The sequence below is a fragment of the Carica papaya genome, chromosome 6, assembly GCF_054855325.1.
Source record: "Carica papaya isolate Zhongbai chromosome 6, ASM5485532v1, whole genome shotgun sequence".
NCBI lineage: Eukaryota > Viridiplantae > Streptophyta > Magnoliopsida > Brassicales > Caricaceae > Carica > Carica papaya.
Genome location: NC_142314.1, coordinates 28,017,007 through 28,033,876, shown reverse-complemented (window position 1 = coordinate 28,033,876; position 16,870 = coordinate 28,017,007). Strand labels below are relative to the sequence as shown.

Below are 16,870 nucleotides of genomic sequence, written 5' to 3'. Positions count from 1 at the left end.
AGGGTTGAGACATGAAAACTTCTTCACTCACTTGCCATGAGAAGGATACTTTTTGCATCAACAACTGGGCTGAAAGTCTCTGTATTAATCATGTCAGATTTGTTGATTATACTCTTTAGCAACTAATTGTGTTATGTAGAAATCAATGCACATAACATAGCTTCTTTTGATGTAGTACACTTGTTTGTAGTATACAATATTCTTACATGGAGGTTGTGGGACAAGATGGAAAGTGTGATTAGAAAGGATGGCTTAGATTTCACAAGCCATAACCTGGTTCCACTCTTTGATTGGTTTTGGTGAAGTAGGAGGGTCTATCATCAAGTGGCGTACATTTGGTGGAATCATTGTTAATCAATAAAGTTGCATTGGGTGCATATGTGGTGGTTCTTGTTATGGAGGAGGTGGCATAGTTTGAATATTTTTGTAAGTAAAGTCACGAATCAGTTCAAGGCTTGGAGAGGGAGAAACTGTGTCAGGCGACTGACTCGTTAGGCGGCCAAGGTTGACTGGAAGAATACTTAAGGTAAGGAGTAACTAAGGAAGAAGAATAGTAAGCTGGAAGAACAGAAAAATTGAGAAAGAGTAGTAGGAGAAAACTTAAGACAGAATATGTGATATTTTCATTAGATTCTGTATTGATTGGTACATCATCCCTTTATGACACTTATACTGGTACCGCCTTGACACATCACAATAACAACCCTAACAGTACGACTGTACCTGACAATTCAATCTGTATCCTACTAAATCTAGATGCAGCAGAGCAATTGTTATTTCAAACAAAAGGAAATATTAACTCACTCACTTAACTGATCTAGCTTGCAGAATTACTTTGTTCCTGGTATCTGTCTGCTCCTTCACAAGAACCTTGTCCTCAACATTTAAGTATTGAACCTCTTTTTAAGAATGTCTGATCCTCCCATATAGTTTCTTCTGGTCCACAAATTCAACCATTGGATTAGGCTTGATCAAATAGTTTGCCACAGCAGAGAATGGTTCTTTTTTGCAGTATGCACTTAGGTTCTACTGTAATTTGGCCTTTGAGTCAGTGACTAGGAACCTGTTACTAGTAGTGGTGGAATTGTGTTCATACTTTTTAATAATTGAAACATGGAAATAAATATCCCAAAATCTGGTGGTAAATTTAGTATATAGGCTATTGTTTTGATCTTCTTTTCCACCTAATAAGGCCCACAAAACTTGGGGCTGACAGTCTCCTACTGAAAATGGTCTTTCAAAAAAAAAAAAAAAAGCAAATGATCTCTTTGACCTCTTGGCATCTACAAAGTACTTCATTTTGTTATGAGCCTCAAACAATTATTTTTTCAGTACCTTGTTCATCACCTCCCTTTTTGCTATCTGCCAGTCTCCTACTGAAAATGGTCTTTCAAAAAAAAAAAAAAACAAAGCAAATGATCTCTTTGACCTCTTGGCATCTGCAAAGTACTTCATTTTGTTACGAGCCTCAAACAATTATTTTTTCAGTACCTTGTTCATCACCTCCCTTTTTTTTATCCATTCTTCCAAATTGGCCGAAGAGGTTATCACTCTTTTTGTTTCATCAATAAAGGTGTCACGTAAATGTGGAGGGCCGTAGAAGGGGGCATCTTCAGACTAGAGTGGTTCGTACTATTGTATCGCCATTCTGCAAGGCTAAGTCAGCGATCAAGAGTTTGATTTCTTGGAAATCATGCATATTTGGTACTTTGTGATGCATTCATTTAGTTTCTCTGTCTATCCATCTAGTAATGCTCATGTGTAGTTTAGTTCTCGGCAACTACTTCTTTAAGAGCTGGTGAACACACCTTCTCCAGGAAGAGTCGTGCTATTTTTTGGTTGAGAAGAGATGTACAAGGGCTGAGAGATGGTCATAGACCATATATCTATCCACGACTATATCGTATCTCCCCCTATGGATATAGGAGTTGTTTAATGAAGTCCATGCTGATATATGTTCAAGCCTGTTTAGGGATTGCCAAGGGCTATAAATTACATACATAATGCATTTGTATCCCTTTGTAGCTCTTGCTAGTATTATATATCTTTTTATCCACTCTATGACTTATTGACTCATATTTGGCCCAAAGAAGCCTTGTTTCAACTTGTTGTAGGTCCCCTTTAATTTGAACTGGCCCTTAAGAGTGAATAATGGCAACCTTTGAGTAACTTTTGTATCCATTTTCCTCCTTCCCCTATATAGAGCTTGTGCTTGTATCTTAACAACACCTTTTTGTACGAGTAAGGAGAGTTAGTTGTTGGTGTGATGGATAACTCCATGATAAGTTTGTTAACCACACCATGTTCCTGATAGGATTGTCAAATATTTTGCATGCAAGAGGGAATCGCAGATGTAGTGATTTTAGTGATTTCTCCTTGTTGCCTAGCTCTCTTCTGGACAGGGCATTCGTTTCACTATCATTTTGCCTTATTTATATTGGATTTTATAATTCAAATTTAAGAACTTTGTTATCCCCTTCTTCTCAATGATGGCGTGGGATTTGTTGTTCTAATAGATGTTTGATACTTTGCTGATTGGTTTTCGTCATGAACATTCTCCCTTCTAAATAATGTCTCCACTTAGTGACTGCCATGCGACTTGCTAATAGTTCCTTTTCTGTAGACTGACAAGGATTGGTGCTTTAAGCTCGAAGATTTCCTATGGAAGGCCCCTAGTTTGTCTTGTTACATTAGAACCGCACTTATCCCTTTGTCACTTGTGTCTGCTTCTAGAATAAATAGTCTAGAGAAACCAGGGAGGTACGAGAGCAGTGGTCATTGCTCTTTTAAACTCTTAAAATGCTTTTTTGTCCTAGGAATTCCAACAAGATCCATTTTTCTAATGGACTCATAGTTCTTGATAAACTTCCTATGGTATCGTGTAAGTCACAAGAAATCCTTTAGGTAAGTCACAAGAAATCCTTTAGGTTAAGAGGCCTTGGCCTGGTTTTCTATCTTTGAAAAATCTGTTTGCACCCCTTATGTTGTGATCAAGTTGCCTAGTTACTTCACTTTCTCATGGCCAAAGAAGCACTTGGACTTCTTGGTTGGTAATTAGTGCTGCTGCAATGTTTAGATCACAATCTTCAAATATGAAAAATGTGCTTGTTAAATTGTACCGGTATATCATCAAAGAAGACCTGTACGAATTTCTTTAAATAGGACCAAAAGATGTGGTTAATTAAGGATTAGAAGGTGACTGGGGCATTTTAATGCCGAATGGCCTTGAATTAAAAGTGATTGTGGTATGTTCAAACGTGGTTTTTTGGATGTCTTCTTGCTTAACCTTGATCTCGCAGTATTTTGCCCTCAAATCCTCTTTAAAGAATATTGATGACCTATGTACCTCATCCAAGAGATCATCAATTCTTGTATTGTTAGCTTCTCCTTAATTGTAGTGACATTCAATTCTCTATAGTCCACACGAGAGCTCCAACTTCCATCTTTCTTTTTAATTAATAGCTCCAGGGAGGCAAATGGGTTATGACTTGGTCGAGTCATAGAACTATCTACCACTTGATAAATTTTACTTGTAGGGTAGAAGGTTCACTGATGTTGCTCCCAGAAGTAATGGGATAGTATGGTCATGTTTTCTTGGTGAGGTAAGATAACTAGGCTCTTAAAAAATGCCTTGATGAATCAAGATTTGAAGTGCCTCATTCTTTAATGCTTATTTTCTGTAGGCATTGTGTAACACCAGAGCCCGAAAATTGGCTCAGGATAATTTTATAAATTATAAAATATATATATAAATAATTAAAAAATTTTAGTTTATTTTAATTTAATTGAATTTTTGAGAAAAAATGAACTAAGAACGAAATTAAAAATAATTTTGGGAAGGACTGAAAATTTAAGTTCGGGGGTGTTTTTAAAAGAAAAATTGAAAACAGGGAGTTAAAGTGCAAATAGAAAAAGTTCGGCCATGTATGACCGCCTAGTTAGCAACCTCAACAAACCGGAGCACGTTGCGTGGTCAGGCGCACTGACATCGGTGCTACGAAAGATGCTACACTGGTGATCCGCGTGCCCCGCAGCTAATAGCTCAGGATCGATCCTGCACGCGTGGACGACCTTGATCAATTTCCACCTTAGGTGTGATCGTACAGTCGAGATTAATCGCGATTAATGGTGCAGATTCACTTCTTCCTAATGTGTGATCGGACGGATGGGATCAATCACGATGGACGACCTAGACTAACGCGAGATAGGTATAAATATTTCATATTACACGGAACCCGAACTCTAGTTGCCAGCGTCCCCTGCCGGGGAAGAAGGAACAGACGCTGGAGAAGGAAGCCGATCACTGACTGCCGCTGCATCGGAGGCACTTCCGACTGCCGAAAAAGGTGAAAATTTTCTACCCGCTCGGAATTCGATTCCGAGTACCCTTGTGGCCATATCGGAGTAAAACAAACAGTGGGTGAGCCGAAAACGGCGAGCAAAGCCCAGCGTGGCCGCCGCCGCCCAAAACCCACAATCTACTCTTATGAGCCCTTTCTCGGTTCTTGTCTATTGTGATTTTTTTACCGTTGTGTTCACCGTTCTATTTTTTGTAAGTTAATCGAAGGAGAAATCCCAGCCGCGAAGGAGAGCCGGCAGAGCTGCCGCACTCAGAAACCCCACCACCGATAAGTTTCAGTTTCTTGATTTTTTTTAACCAACCGAAACTCGCTAACGTGTTTTTTGCAGGGATACGTGTAAAGTCTACCGAAAATGGCTTAAATTTGCAGAAAACGGCCATGCCGAGACAAACCGCTGCCGTGGGCGGCGGTGCCGTCGCCGGTGCACGCGCTGCCACCGTGCCAGAATCCCGAAATTGGTCTGAAGGAATTTTTAATACCGATTTGGATTTTTGGAGTAATTTTTTAGATACATGAAGCCTGTTTAATCTCGGCAGAAAAATTCAGGAAATCCGGAGACCGCTAGGGGGCACGGTAGAAAATACGGTATTTCGGACATTGTTCGGATAAGAATCGCTCACTCTATTTTCTGTAATGGAACTGAAGCTTAATAATCAATAATATGCTATTTTGTGAAATTTAAAAAATTTTAAAAATAATTAAAATTCACTAATGGAGGCGGAATCGGTTAGTTATTTATTTGTTCTGTTTAACTGATTATTTTCTTGTACAGTTTTATATACATGATAATATATTGAAATAGTTAAATGATTCAGTTGTATTTTCTTGATACATATATCGCTTGTTTTGCGTGATTTACGGTTGATTGTGAAATGTGAAATTAATATACAAATAGAAAATTGCTTGATGATGTGAATTAATAAATAGTTGTCTTACTGGATTTCTTGGGAGATAGTGGACGGACCGGGTACATAGAGAATCTTATCGTGAACGGAAACCTCATACCGGATGGGGTATCGAGAGATAGTATTTTTGTTGCTTATACCGGATAGGGTATGGAGACGGCCCGGTTCACCCTCATACCGGACGGGGTATTAAGAGATGACATCTTTGGTGCTTATACCGGATAGGGTATGTGGACAGACGGTTAATTGATAAGTTTAGATATTGGGTTCACGCATAGGGGGATATCCATATGGACCCCCCAGAGGTACCAGTAAGGAGATAAAAAGAAAAGTTGTTGTTTTTGGTCACTTGTATGAGAAATCATAATGTTATTTGAGTTATTGTCTTTATAGGTCGATTTTGGAAATCTCATAACAATAAGTATGCAATAAATAATTTTTCTTATGATAAATAAATTTATTTAAATTAATAGCTCAATTAGTCGTTTTATGTATTTTTTACTAACCTTCAGTTTCCGTATCGGTGAATAGTGTTATATTATTATCTACCCCTATTAACTATTTCAGATTAAGAATATTAAGATATAGATCCTAATCAATAGGAGCACTGTGAGTAGGTGTCCTCTGGACCCTATTAAGAGCTAATAGAGGTTAACCTCCCTATAACATTTATTTATTATTTTCATATATTTTTTTCGTTTTTTTTTTATGAATCGCTATAAAATGAATATTTTCATAATTTTATTGGGCATTCAAATTTATGTGTAAGAAATGTAAACCGAAACGTTATTATATACTTCCGCATATTAATTCAAATTTATTTTACTTAGGGTTTGGGTTTCTATGCATTGAATCGAGTATATTATATTGCTGGTTCTCTTTCATTCTTTCTCCACTAATCTTGGTGCCTCTTCATTGATAATTTCCTTGAGACTGCTTTACTGGACACTCGTTGTATAACCACTTTCTGTCCAAAATCCAGTAAATTGTATTTCTTCATCCAATGAGTACCCAATATGACATCTTAGTGCTTCAACTTTAACATGTGGAACTAGAATTTGAACCATATTTTTCTGTGTTATCCAACTGAGTTCAGGGATATATTGGCTCACTATTCTCTGTCTGTTGGTTACTTTGAACCTTCAGGGGTGTGCTTCCACTAATCGCGCATCATACCATCTTGCCACTTAGCATCCATGAAGGTATGGTTATTCCCATCGTCCATAGTAATGGCTTGGGGTTTATTGTGCCCATACTTCGGCAATTCAAGCTTTGGCCTTCCACAGCTTGCAGTGAGATTTTCCCCAATTTCTTCAGCTTTTCTTGTTTTTTTAATTCCTTTACCTTCTGAATCTCGTCTTGGTCCTCCTTTTCTTTTTGACCCACTGTTTCCAGCATCATTATTTGGCTTACCTTATATCAATGTCTTAGAAAGTACCTCTTCCCACATTTGTTGCAGTCGTTAGGCCACCCTAGCGTTAGAGGCAACATTTTTTGTTATGTATATTAGTATTATGGGGTTGATTGTAACAATGGCGTTTATTAGCTCTAGTGGTGATGATATTTAGTTATTATATATGCGTTTTATGGTAGTAGAAGATATTTGGTTGATGTTTTTTAACATTGGAGCATAGCTTCAATATCTCAAGATTGTAGTTGGGCTTATTTAGAAGCTTTATTTAGGCATGAGGTTTATATGACTTGATCATGGGTGATTGCTTATCAGTTAGGCTACTGATGAAGTTTGAGATGAAATATGCCTCATTTAGGTCTGGTTTGCTTTTTAGGATCACTAACCTCAACTCCCAAACATCTTTTGATATTCTACAATAGTCTTTTTTTGTCTAAGTTTGTTGAACTCATCTACTACATTGCCCCATAGGATTAAGGATGATAAAAAAATCTATAACCTGGTAAATTTGAACCGAAATTGGTGCAGCTTGGTTTAACTCCTTTCATCAAGGCAGGTCGGTTGCAGGTACGGGTTCGAAGATACAAAAATTCATCTGAACCTGATCCAGTTATATATTTAATGTTATATTTTTTTAATTTTAATTTTTCTTTCTCTCTCTCTAGTTAGGGAAGAAGATTATGGACATCATGGTGAAGTGAGAATACGAGAAAAATTGAGGTTTCGATTATAAGAAATCACGTTGGCTTCATTGGAAATAGAGTGGTTGTTCAATTGTATGCTTCCAGCCTTAAGTGAGAGGGTGATATATATACCCCATGCCTTGAGTGAAGGGGTGATATGTTATCTCGTGGAGAATGATTATTTATTTTATTGAGTAACACAACTCTATATATACATGTTCTTTAATAAAAGAAAGAAAACTTACAATTAATTACATATGAGTATATTTTACTATTATACCATTATCCTAGTTTTATATAATATATATTTTTTAATACTCTCTCTCAAGTTGGTGAATAATATAGTCTGTTTCTAGTTTGGTGTGATTCTTTAAAATGTTGGATTACGTAAGCCTTTTGTCAATGTATACGCAAGTTGTGAGCTGATAGACATATATATGATATATATATATCAAACCATTGTCTAGTATTTTCTTTATAAAATGTTTGTCAACTTCAATATGATTTTCCTATTATGTTGTATTGGATTGTAAGCAATATTGATCAATGATTTGTTGTCATAATAAAGTCTCATGGGATCATCCTATTTGATATTGAGATTTCTAGAATCATTTTCAATCATAATAGCTCACACTTTTTGAGTCATTATGCAGAATTTTGATTCTACACGAGATGTTACTACAACATTCTTCATCTTGCTTCTTCATTGAATGGATACTGCTTTTAGACTCTTGGAGTTTTTGTGAGATAAAAAAATTTGTAAAGGGCACGAAATTTGAAATAGGGTAGAGTTGATGTTTAGTATATTCCCTAATCCTTTTTTTTGGGTTCAATGGGTATATCTAATATCAGAAGACAAAAGGCTTTTCAAAAGTTACCTTATTCCCAGCACTCAACTCAGATGCTTGAACTTACTTTGATTTAGGATCCAAAATTTTCTCCTTAAGTACACCTGAGAAAATTGTGGGTCCTATAAAGTTATTGGTTTAGGTTCATTTTTTGGATTATGGTGCATCTGGAATTCATTTTCTGTTTTTTGGGTAACTGAGAGAATGTAATATTTAAAGGTAGTGGGATATCAAAAAGTAATAAGTGTTTACCTTCTGATACAAGCTTCCTCTGAAGATAAGGTTGGCTGAAGAAAGTGTGGTCTCAATCTGACATTAGCATATATATAAAATTTTTTGGGTAGAAGTGTGATAACACTTGTATCCCTTTTATGTTGAGAGTACTTCACAAACATGCATTGAATAGACCTTGGATCAAGCTTCTTCCTTAGATATTGATATGTGAACATAAGCAATACATTGAAGACGCTAGAGATAAGGTGATTTTGGACCCTTTCGTCAAGAAAATAGGTAGATACTACTTCTGTAAGACTTTGTAATTCCAACACCCTAGATGGTAACCTATTTATAAGATAGGTGACAGTAAAAACAATCTCAGTCCAGTATTGTTTAGGTATATAGTTTCGGAGCAAGAAAGCATGAGTAGTAGCAAGTAATTGGCCGCTTCTTTGTTCTGCCTGTTCATTTTGTTTTGGAGTGTAGGCATAGGAATACTCATGAACCACTTTTCACAATGGAAAAAATGAGGATAATGTTTGGTTTTGATCATATAATAACATGGAGGAAAGGCATGACTCACTTTGTCTTTGGGTAAAGTCAGGTTTTTTGAGTAGAATCATCTATAAATTAGACAAACCATCTAACTTCAGAAATGTCAGGAATATTTGGAGAACACCAAATATCTCTGTGATTAATGTAAAAGGAAAAACGCTTTTTCCATTACTTGGAGGAAAAATCGCACCTTTGCGTTTTGCTGGTTCACATGCATCACAATTTAAATTTCCATCATTGGAACCTTTAAATAAGAAGGAAAACATAATCTTAAGGATAGAAAAAAAACGATATCTTAATCATTTGTGGTGTAACCATATATTGTCTAAGGTACTAGTGATGAGAGTGGACTGTGACATATTAGGTGCATCCAAGAAGTACAACTAGTTCCTTGCTTCGGCATATCCAATCATCCTTCCTGAGGATTGATCTTGTAATTCACAATAAGATAAAGAAAAAAATCACATATAATTTAGGTCATGTGATAATCTGGTCACTAAAACTAGATTTGTGTATAATTTGAGAACATGAAGTACATAAGTGAGTGTAGAGTGGAGACTAATCTTTATGCTTCCAACTCCTATTCCGGTGTTTAGTGAACCACAAGTAGTAGCTATTTTTTTTATTATTGGGACACGACATATAGGTGTTAAAGTACTTATAGGAGTTGGTAATGTGATATATAGCTTTTGAATCTATAATCCAAGATAGTCCAGAAGGTTTATTGGAGGCATTTAATCCATACGAGATGGAAAACATACTTGTACGTGCCAATAAACTTGTACTTGTGAGTTTCTATAAAGATTCAAATCGTCCTTCGACACTTGATTTCTGCTCTGAAGCTGAGATTAACAGCCTTCTCCTCCTTTTATTAGGTGGCCACATGTGCTTGCCTTGGGGCCTTGGTGAAGTATTTTTATAACCCGGTCTTTGTTGGAGGTGATGGGCTGCTCATGGAGTTTTCAACATATTTTCTTAGTATATGTTAGTTTCTTACAGAAGGTACATCACAGTTGTCCCTATTCTCTCTACCTACTGTTGGTGTGTTAGGTTGAGTCGGCTCCTTTGCCTTTTCACGTGGTTTGGAGCCCTTGCTTATCATACTTGAGCTTTCAGTGGACTGAGGTACCATCATAATCCTTCTTTGTTAGGTGATGAGATCTCTTCTTTCTCAAGTATTTGAACTCACACCTGATTGAATTTTGCATTAAGACAAAATTGGAATTAATATGCTCTATCCTTTTCCACTTTTATTTAGGGCGGCTTCATGTTGAGCAAATGATATTGGTCTTGTTTCTGCCACCGGCCTTTTAGGATATTGGTATATTCCGTCGCTAATCTACTTCCTTGCTTTATAGACCAAGCCTTTATTATCAAATTATAGATTTAAGATGCATCTTAACCTTTGGAATAAGTTTATTGAGTTACTTCTTGAACATTTCTTATACTACGTGTATCGATTATCTCCGGGAGCATTAAGTGTCAGAATCAAGCTATTATAATTGAGTCTTTTTCATCTCGTGCATTAAATTGCAGGTCTCCCGGTTTTGGTCTAGTGTCCAGAATGTGGCTGATTTTTCTTTTTTTTCTTGAGTATTGTGTTGGTCAGCAGTGACCACTTCTAATAATTTTTTCATTCAGACAATGGGCTGCCTGAATTTCTTATAATTCTCTGGTAATATTTTGTAAATTGGCTATGCTTGGATTAGTGCTCGTGGTTTGTGACAAGACCTCACATAGGATTGAAGGAAGTATCTAGGCAATGGAGGCCTTGTTTAGTGTCGGAACAGGTGCTCTTGCAGAGGGCTGCGTAGGTTGAAGTAGGCTGCAATAAGTGAATGAGTGGACTATGGCTGCTGTTGCAGGTGCGGCTGGAGCAAACACGGCTGGAGTGGCTGTGGCTGGAGCAGGGTTGGCAGGGTGCAGTGTCAAGCGAGCTATTGGTGCAGTCGTGGTTGGAGCAGGCTGTGGCTGGTGCGGGGCCAGCATGGTGGCTGTCTGGCTGCCGCCATTTCGCAGAAAGGGCTGTGGTGTGTGGTTGTTAGAGCAGGGCCTACAGTGGTTTTGGCTACGAAGGCCGATTGTGGTTGTGGTGGTGCTATGGTAGTGATGGCCGATTATGAAGGCTGGCCTCTGTAAGGTTTTTCTTATTTCGGTGATGAAAGTTGACTAGGATTTGGAAAAAAGATAAAATATTTTTTTCATAAAGTTCTGATATTATGTAAAAGAATAAGTTTTTTACTTTATTAAATAACACAACCCTATATATACATGTTTTTTTATTCAAGAAATAAAACTTACAATTAATTACATATAGGTATATTTTCCTATTATACCTTTTATCTTAGTTTTTCATAGTTACACTTTCCAACATCCCCTGGAGTGAAATTGGTTCTTATCGAAGACTTAATGCCTTAATTATGCTCTGACAATCACTTTCTGTATTTCTATGAACATTAAAATCCACTAGAGAAGCAAGAAGAAGAAGCTTGTTAGCTAGTGACTTCAATTTTTTTTAAAAGTACAACTGATAGATTGTTTTCGTGCAGTTAAATGTCCAACTGCAATTGGCTTCTGAGGTATAGAACCAAAGGCTTGGTTAAGTGTCGTGCTTAGATAAACTTTATTCTGAGATGTTCTTGCATGTTTTCCTCTTGTTTTCTCTCCACTGTTTTGGGGGTCTTGTTGCTTTTATAGAGACATTGGTTTTACAAACAGCTATATGGTTTATTGTTACTTCCCTGACATTTAAATAGTTTATGTATCTTGCACTGAGTTTATTTAAAAAAAAAATGTATCTTTCACTGAATCAGGAAACTGGACTTGGTCTTGAGCACCACTTGCATCGTGGACGTGCATTGGCAGCTTTTAATCGCCTACTTGGACTTAGGATTGAAAAACTTAAATTGGAAGATTCTCTGATGCATGGCCAATCAAACGTTCAATCAGATGTCCAGATACTACTTTCACCTATAACACAAAGTGAAGAATCTCTTGTTTCATTTGTAAGTGACAGATATCTAAGTACAAGGGCCCTTGTTTGAATTTTTCTGTTATTTTAGCATTGTGCAAGGAGGTTTTAGACAAATGATGTTTCTATGACACCTGTGACGCTTGATCTTCTAGGTCATGCCAGTTGCAATTACTCATTTTGAGGATTCCGTGTTTGTGGCTTCATGTGCTTTTCTTCTTGAGCTTTGTGGCCTATCGGCCAGCATGCTTCGCGTAGACATAGCTGTCTTGAGGCGGATATCTTCCTTCTACCAATGTACTCAAAATGGTGACATTTCTAAGCAAGTTTTGGGGAAGGGTTCTGCATTTCATTCACTACACCATGAAGGTGATATAGTAGCATATCTAGCTCAGGCACTGGCAGATGAATATGTTCACCAAGATACTGTAGGCAGTTTCAACCAGAAAGGTGCTCCAAAAATAATTGCTAATAGACGACCTTGTCGTGCTCTCATGCTTGTTCTACTGCATTTGGAAAAGGCTAGTCTTCCACAACTGGTTGGTGGAAGGACATGCGGGACTTGGCTGTTAAGTGGAAATGGTGATGGAGCTGAATTAAGAAATGGACAAAAAGCAGCAAGCCAACTGTGGAGTTTAGTTACCAATTTCTGTCAGATGCATCAACTTCCTGTCAGCACCAAATACCTTGCTTTGCTGGCAAGAGATAATGACTGGGTATGTTTCTATTTTTTCCCCCTGATTCTCTAGGTTCTAAGCTATTTCTTTAATCTCTAATTTTATGGTATTCATTTTCTTCTGAAGGTTGGATTTTTATCAGAAGCTCAGATTGGGGGATACCCTTTTGACATTGTCATGCAAGTTGTAAGTCACTTTTCCTTTTCAAGTTAAAAAGGTTACGGTGCAATTTGATAATCTTTTTTGTTAGAATATTTTCACTGTGTCAAATTGCATTGGGATCCAATGTTCAGGCCTCGAAGGAGTTTAGTGATCGTCGTCTCAGAATTCATATACTAACAGTTTTGAAAGGCATGCAATCAAAAAAGAAAGCTAGCTTCTCAGTGCATGCAGAAAATATGGAAAGGAGGACCGGAAATTCCTTCTCTGATGATAACGAATACATCCCAATTGAACTCTTTAGAATTTTGGCAGATTGTGAGAAGCAAAAAAACCCAGGAGAGGCTCTCTTGATAAATGCAAAAGACTTGTCATGGTCTACTTTGGCAATAATTGCTTCATGCTTTCCAGATGTGTCTCCAATGTCCTGCTTAACTGTATGGTTGGAGATCACTGCAGCCAGGTTAGACATATTTGAGTTCAAGGGATGGTTATTATATTATTTTTGCTGTTAATTTCCTTTTAATTAAAACTTGAAGCAAGCCACAGAGTTAAGTGGTTTTGTAGGTAAACCATGCTTCATAAGGGTTTTTTTTTTAACCATTACAACTGCAGCAGGATGCTCTATGTGTACCAAACTTGAACCTTGTTGTGTTGCTTCTCTTAAGCTTTGGTATTTGATCACTTCTGCATGGGTTACTTGTGCTTGTTTTCATAAGACGCACACACTCACATAATTGAATTTCTTTTTCTTAAAATGAAACTGCAGCCAGGCTAACGCAATTATTTGAAGATGAAAGCATGCTTCTTAGGTCTTATTATTTAACATTTGTCAAGTTGGATATCCAGCTTTTCTGTCAATTTCAATCTTCTATTCGGTTTGGATTGAATATTTGTGGGTGCTAAGTGCTTTGTTATACTGCCAATGCTTAGATTTAATTAACATATTATCCGCAGGGAAACTTCATCGATCAAGGTGAATGACATAGCTTCTCAGATCGCCGAGAATGTTGCATCAGCTGTGGAAGCCTCTAATTCCTTGCCAGCAGATTGTAGAGCTGTCCAGTTCCGTTACAACCGGCAGACTCCAAAACGTAGACGATTGATGGAGCCAGTTGATTCCTTGCCTCCCTTATCTGATAGTGCAAGTACTTCCCGTGGCGGAGTATTTACTGCACAAAGCATTATTTCCACAGAGCAAAGGAAAACAGAATTCAGTGAGCATAATAGTGTTGCAAGTGATTTAGGTGATGGGCCTGCTTCTCTGTCCAAGATGGTTGCAGTACTTTGTGAACAACACTTGTTTTTGCCTTTGCTAAGGTCTTTTGAAATGTTCCTTCCTTCATGTGCTTTATTGCCTTTCATCCGTGCTCTTCAGGTTTGTTACAGTGCTTTAAACCCTGATTTCCTTTCATATTAATGGATTTTAAGCTGGGAGATAATGCATGCTCTCTATTATCTCTTGATTTTCCATTTCGATGGAATAAGTTAACCACCTGTCCTCTGAGGAACTCTCTTGGAATTATGTTTATCCTAATATTTTCTAGAGGCAGGCAGCAAGTTCTATTTCTGCTTCTTCTTCGGCCAAGACAACATATGATTGCCAAATCGTAAATTTAAATAAAAATGATTATTTAGAAAAGTGGAATTTGCACCAATATGGGGATTTTGCTGTTTCATCTTATCAAATTATTTTTACAGATATTTCCATTTAATATTGGTTGGGAAGTGCACACTACATGCAGTTAGGGTAACTGGTATATAAGTAATATAGTCTCTCATGTAACTAATTATATTTTCTTTTCTTAGACGTATGAAACTGTGTATATATATTTTTTGAAATAAATGTAACTGTGTATATATGGCCCTATATTCAATTAAAAACATAATATTTGTTCTTTTAAACGGTATTAGAGTTTCAGGAAAAATATTCTAATTCTTTTACAAACCCTAATGGGTGTTCATTGCCGAAATAAGAAAAATACAAAAACCCTAAACATGGGTCAGCCTTCATGGCCTGGCACCACTATCATCACCGTCGTCCTTTATAGCTGGTCACTAGAGGAAGCCAAATTGCTTACAGTAGTAGCTATGCACTGGCAAGAGCGCCTCATAGCAGCCGTGAGACCAACCTCTTCCACCCGGGTAGCCACACGCACCAGCTACACAGCCACCTGCAGCTCTGCACACCAACCAGTCACACCTGCCTCCAATCATATCTGCCTCCCAACTGTCTCTGCTAATCCAACCGCACATTCCAGTTGTGTGTCTGCATCCAGCCAAGCACTAGCCACATCGTGCATCCCTCCAGCCGTGCCTTTGTTACATAGCTGCCCGGTTTTAATGGCCCTGAAGAATTTTAAATTATGTTAGCTGTTACATTTCAAGTTACTGATGCAAATCCAGAATGGAAAATTCATCACAAACTAATAGTGAATCTCAACCAATTCAGGTAGCCTATCTCCTAAATGGAAAGAATCATTTGAATTGGTCACAATTGATCCGAACTATGCTCAAGAGAAAAGGGAAACTCAATCACATCCTTGATGCCATGCCTAAGGTGGGAGACCGACAGTTCTAATGCCTAAGATGAGAAAGACTTCATGATAATTGTCTGACTCTAGAACTTAATATCACTAGAAATAAGCAATGCCTGCATGTTCCTTCCTACTGCTAAGGAGATCTGGGAAGCAGTCAGAAAGAATATTTCAAGGTTAAAGATGTGGCCCAGCGTTATGACCTGACCATCAAAAAACTTAGTATACAAAAGAAAACAGATCCGTAACAGAGTATTCTAATCTACTAAAAATCTGGTGGCAGAAATTAGACCAGTACTGCTGCTTTACTATGGACTACAATAAGGATGTAGCCTGTTTGAAACAGTTTCTGGAGATGGTCACGTATTAATTCATAGTTGGCTGCACTCCAAAATTTGATAAGATAAAAGTTCAAGTCTTGGGCAAAGAAGATTTGTCATCCCTAAGAAGTCGGTTTCCTACATGCTCCTTCAAGCTAGTTTGAAGATATTGAGCAAATCAAGTTTGGAACTCACTCTTTCTAACGTCTTATCAGGTAATGCCTTGGTGATCCGCAATTTAATGACAAGACTGAATATGCCGCAAAAATAATGTTTCTGACTCCATCTTTTCGTTAACAAAGTGTTTATCAGTCCCCACATACTTAGTTCAAACATAATGAACTAGGTTCTCTGCTATATTTGTCAATTGAAATGATTTGGAAGAGAGAATTCTCATTTCACCCAATACTCTTTGTAGCTAAAATCCTTCATAGATACCATGTGCTAAAATTCTAAACTCAACTTCAGCATTACTCCTGGATACCACTGATTATTTCTTACTTCTCCAAGTAACTAAGTTTCTCTAGACTTATGTATAGTATGCAGATGTGCATCTTCTTAGTTATAGAACCAGCTCAGTTTGCATCAGTGTATATTTTAATTTTTTGACTTATATTTTTCTTGAAAAATAGTTCTTGTTCAATTGTTAGTTTTAGATACTTGAGAATTGAAACACTATCTTTATAAGTTTTTCAACTGAGTTAGTCATAAATCGACTTACCACACTAAGGTCAAAATTTATATATGGTTTGGTATGTGAGAGGTAAATCAATTTACTTACTAGACATTGGTATATTTCTTTGTTAATTGGAGCACTATCAACTTTCCTTTTAAGTTTAATAATGGGATCCATGCTGTGTCTACGTGCTTGCATCCAAGCAATCCAGTCTCCATTACAAGATTCAACACATATTTTCGTTAAGAAATTAAGATTCCTTTCTTTGATCTAGCAAGATTTAGGAGGACATTTAATTAATTCTACTTTCTTTGAAACTCAAGGACCTGGGAAGACGTTCTATTAATAAAATAAGTTGCACATAGAACAACTTCTCCCCAAAAAATTTTTGGAATTTGAATTATTAACATGAGGGACAAACAACTTTCAAGAGATTTCTATTCTTCTTTTCGGCTTCCCTATTTTATTGGAGAGTACCAACACATGAACTTTGATGAACAATTGCTTCTTTTTTAATATACATACTCAATTTTTTTTAAAGTATTCTTTTG

The 16,870-nt window shown here is 37.1% G+C and overlaps 1 protein-coding gene across 3 annotated transcripts in view; it reads left to right on the top strand.

Annotated features, from left to right (window-relative positions):
- Positions 1–16,870, top strand: part of LOC110812908 (spatacsin carboxy-terminus protein) — an 85,104-nt gene that overhangs the window by 43,753 nt on the left and 24,481 nt on the right. For all 3 annotated transcript variants that reach the window (XM_088222177.1, XM_088222176.1, XM_088222175.1), the window contains 5 exons: positions 11,793–11,984; positions 12,106–12,666; positions 12,754–12,813; positions 12,921–13,249; positions 13,744–14,164. In XM_088222177.1, the coding sequence (XP_088078303.1) occupies positions 11,793–11,984; positions 12,106–12,666; positions 12,754–12,813; positions 12,921–13,249; positions 13,744–14,164 (1,563 nt within the window). The remainder of the gene's footprint in view (positions 1–11,792; positions 11,985–12,105; positions 12,667–12,753; positions 12,814–12,920; positions 13,250–13,743; positions 14,165–16,870) is intronic.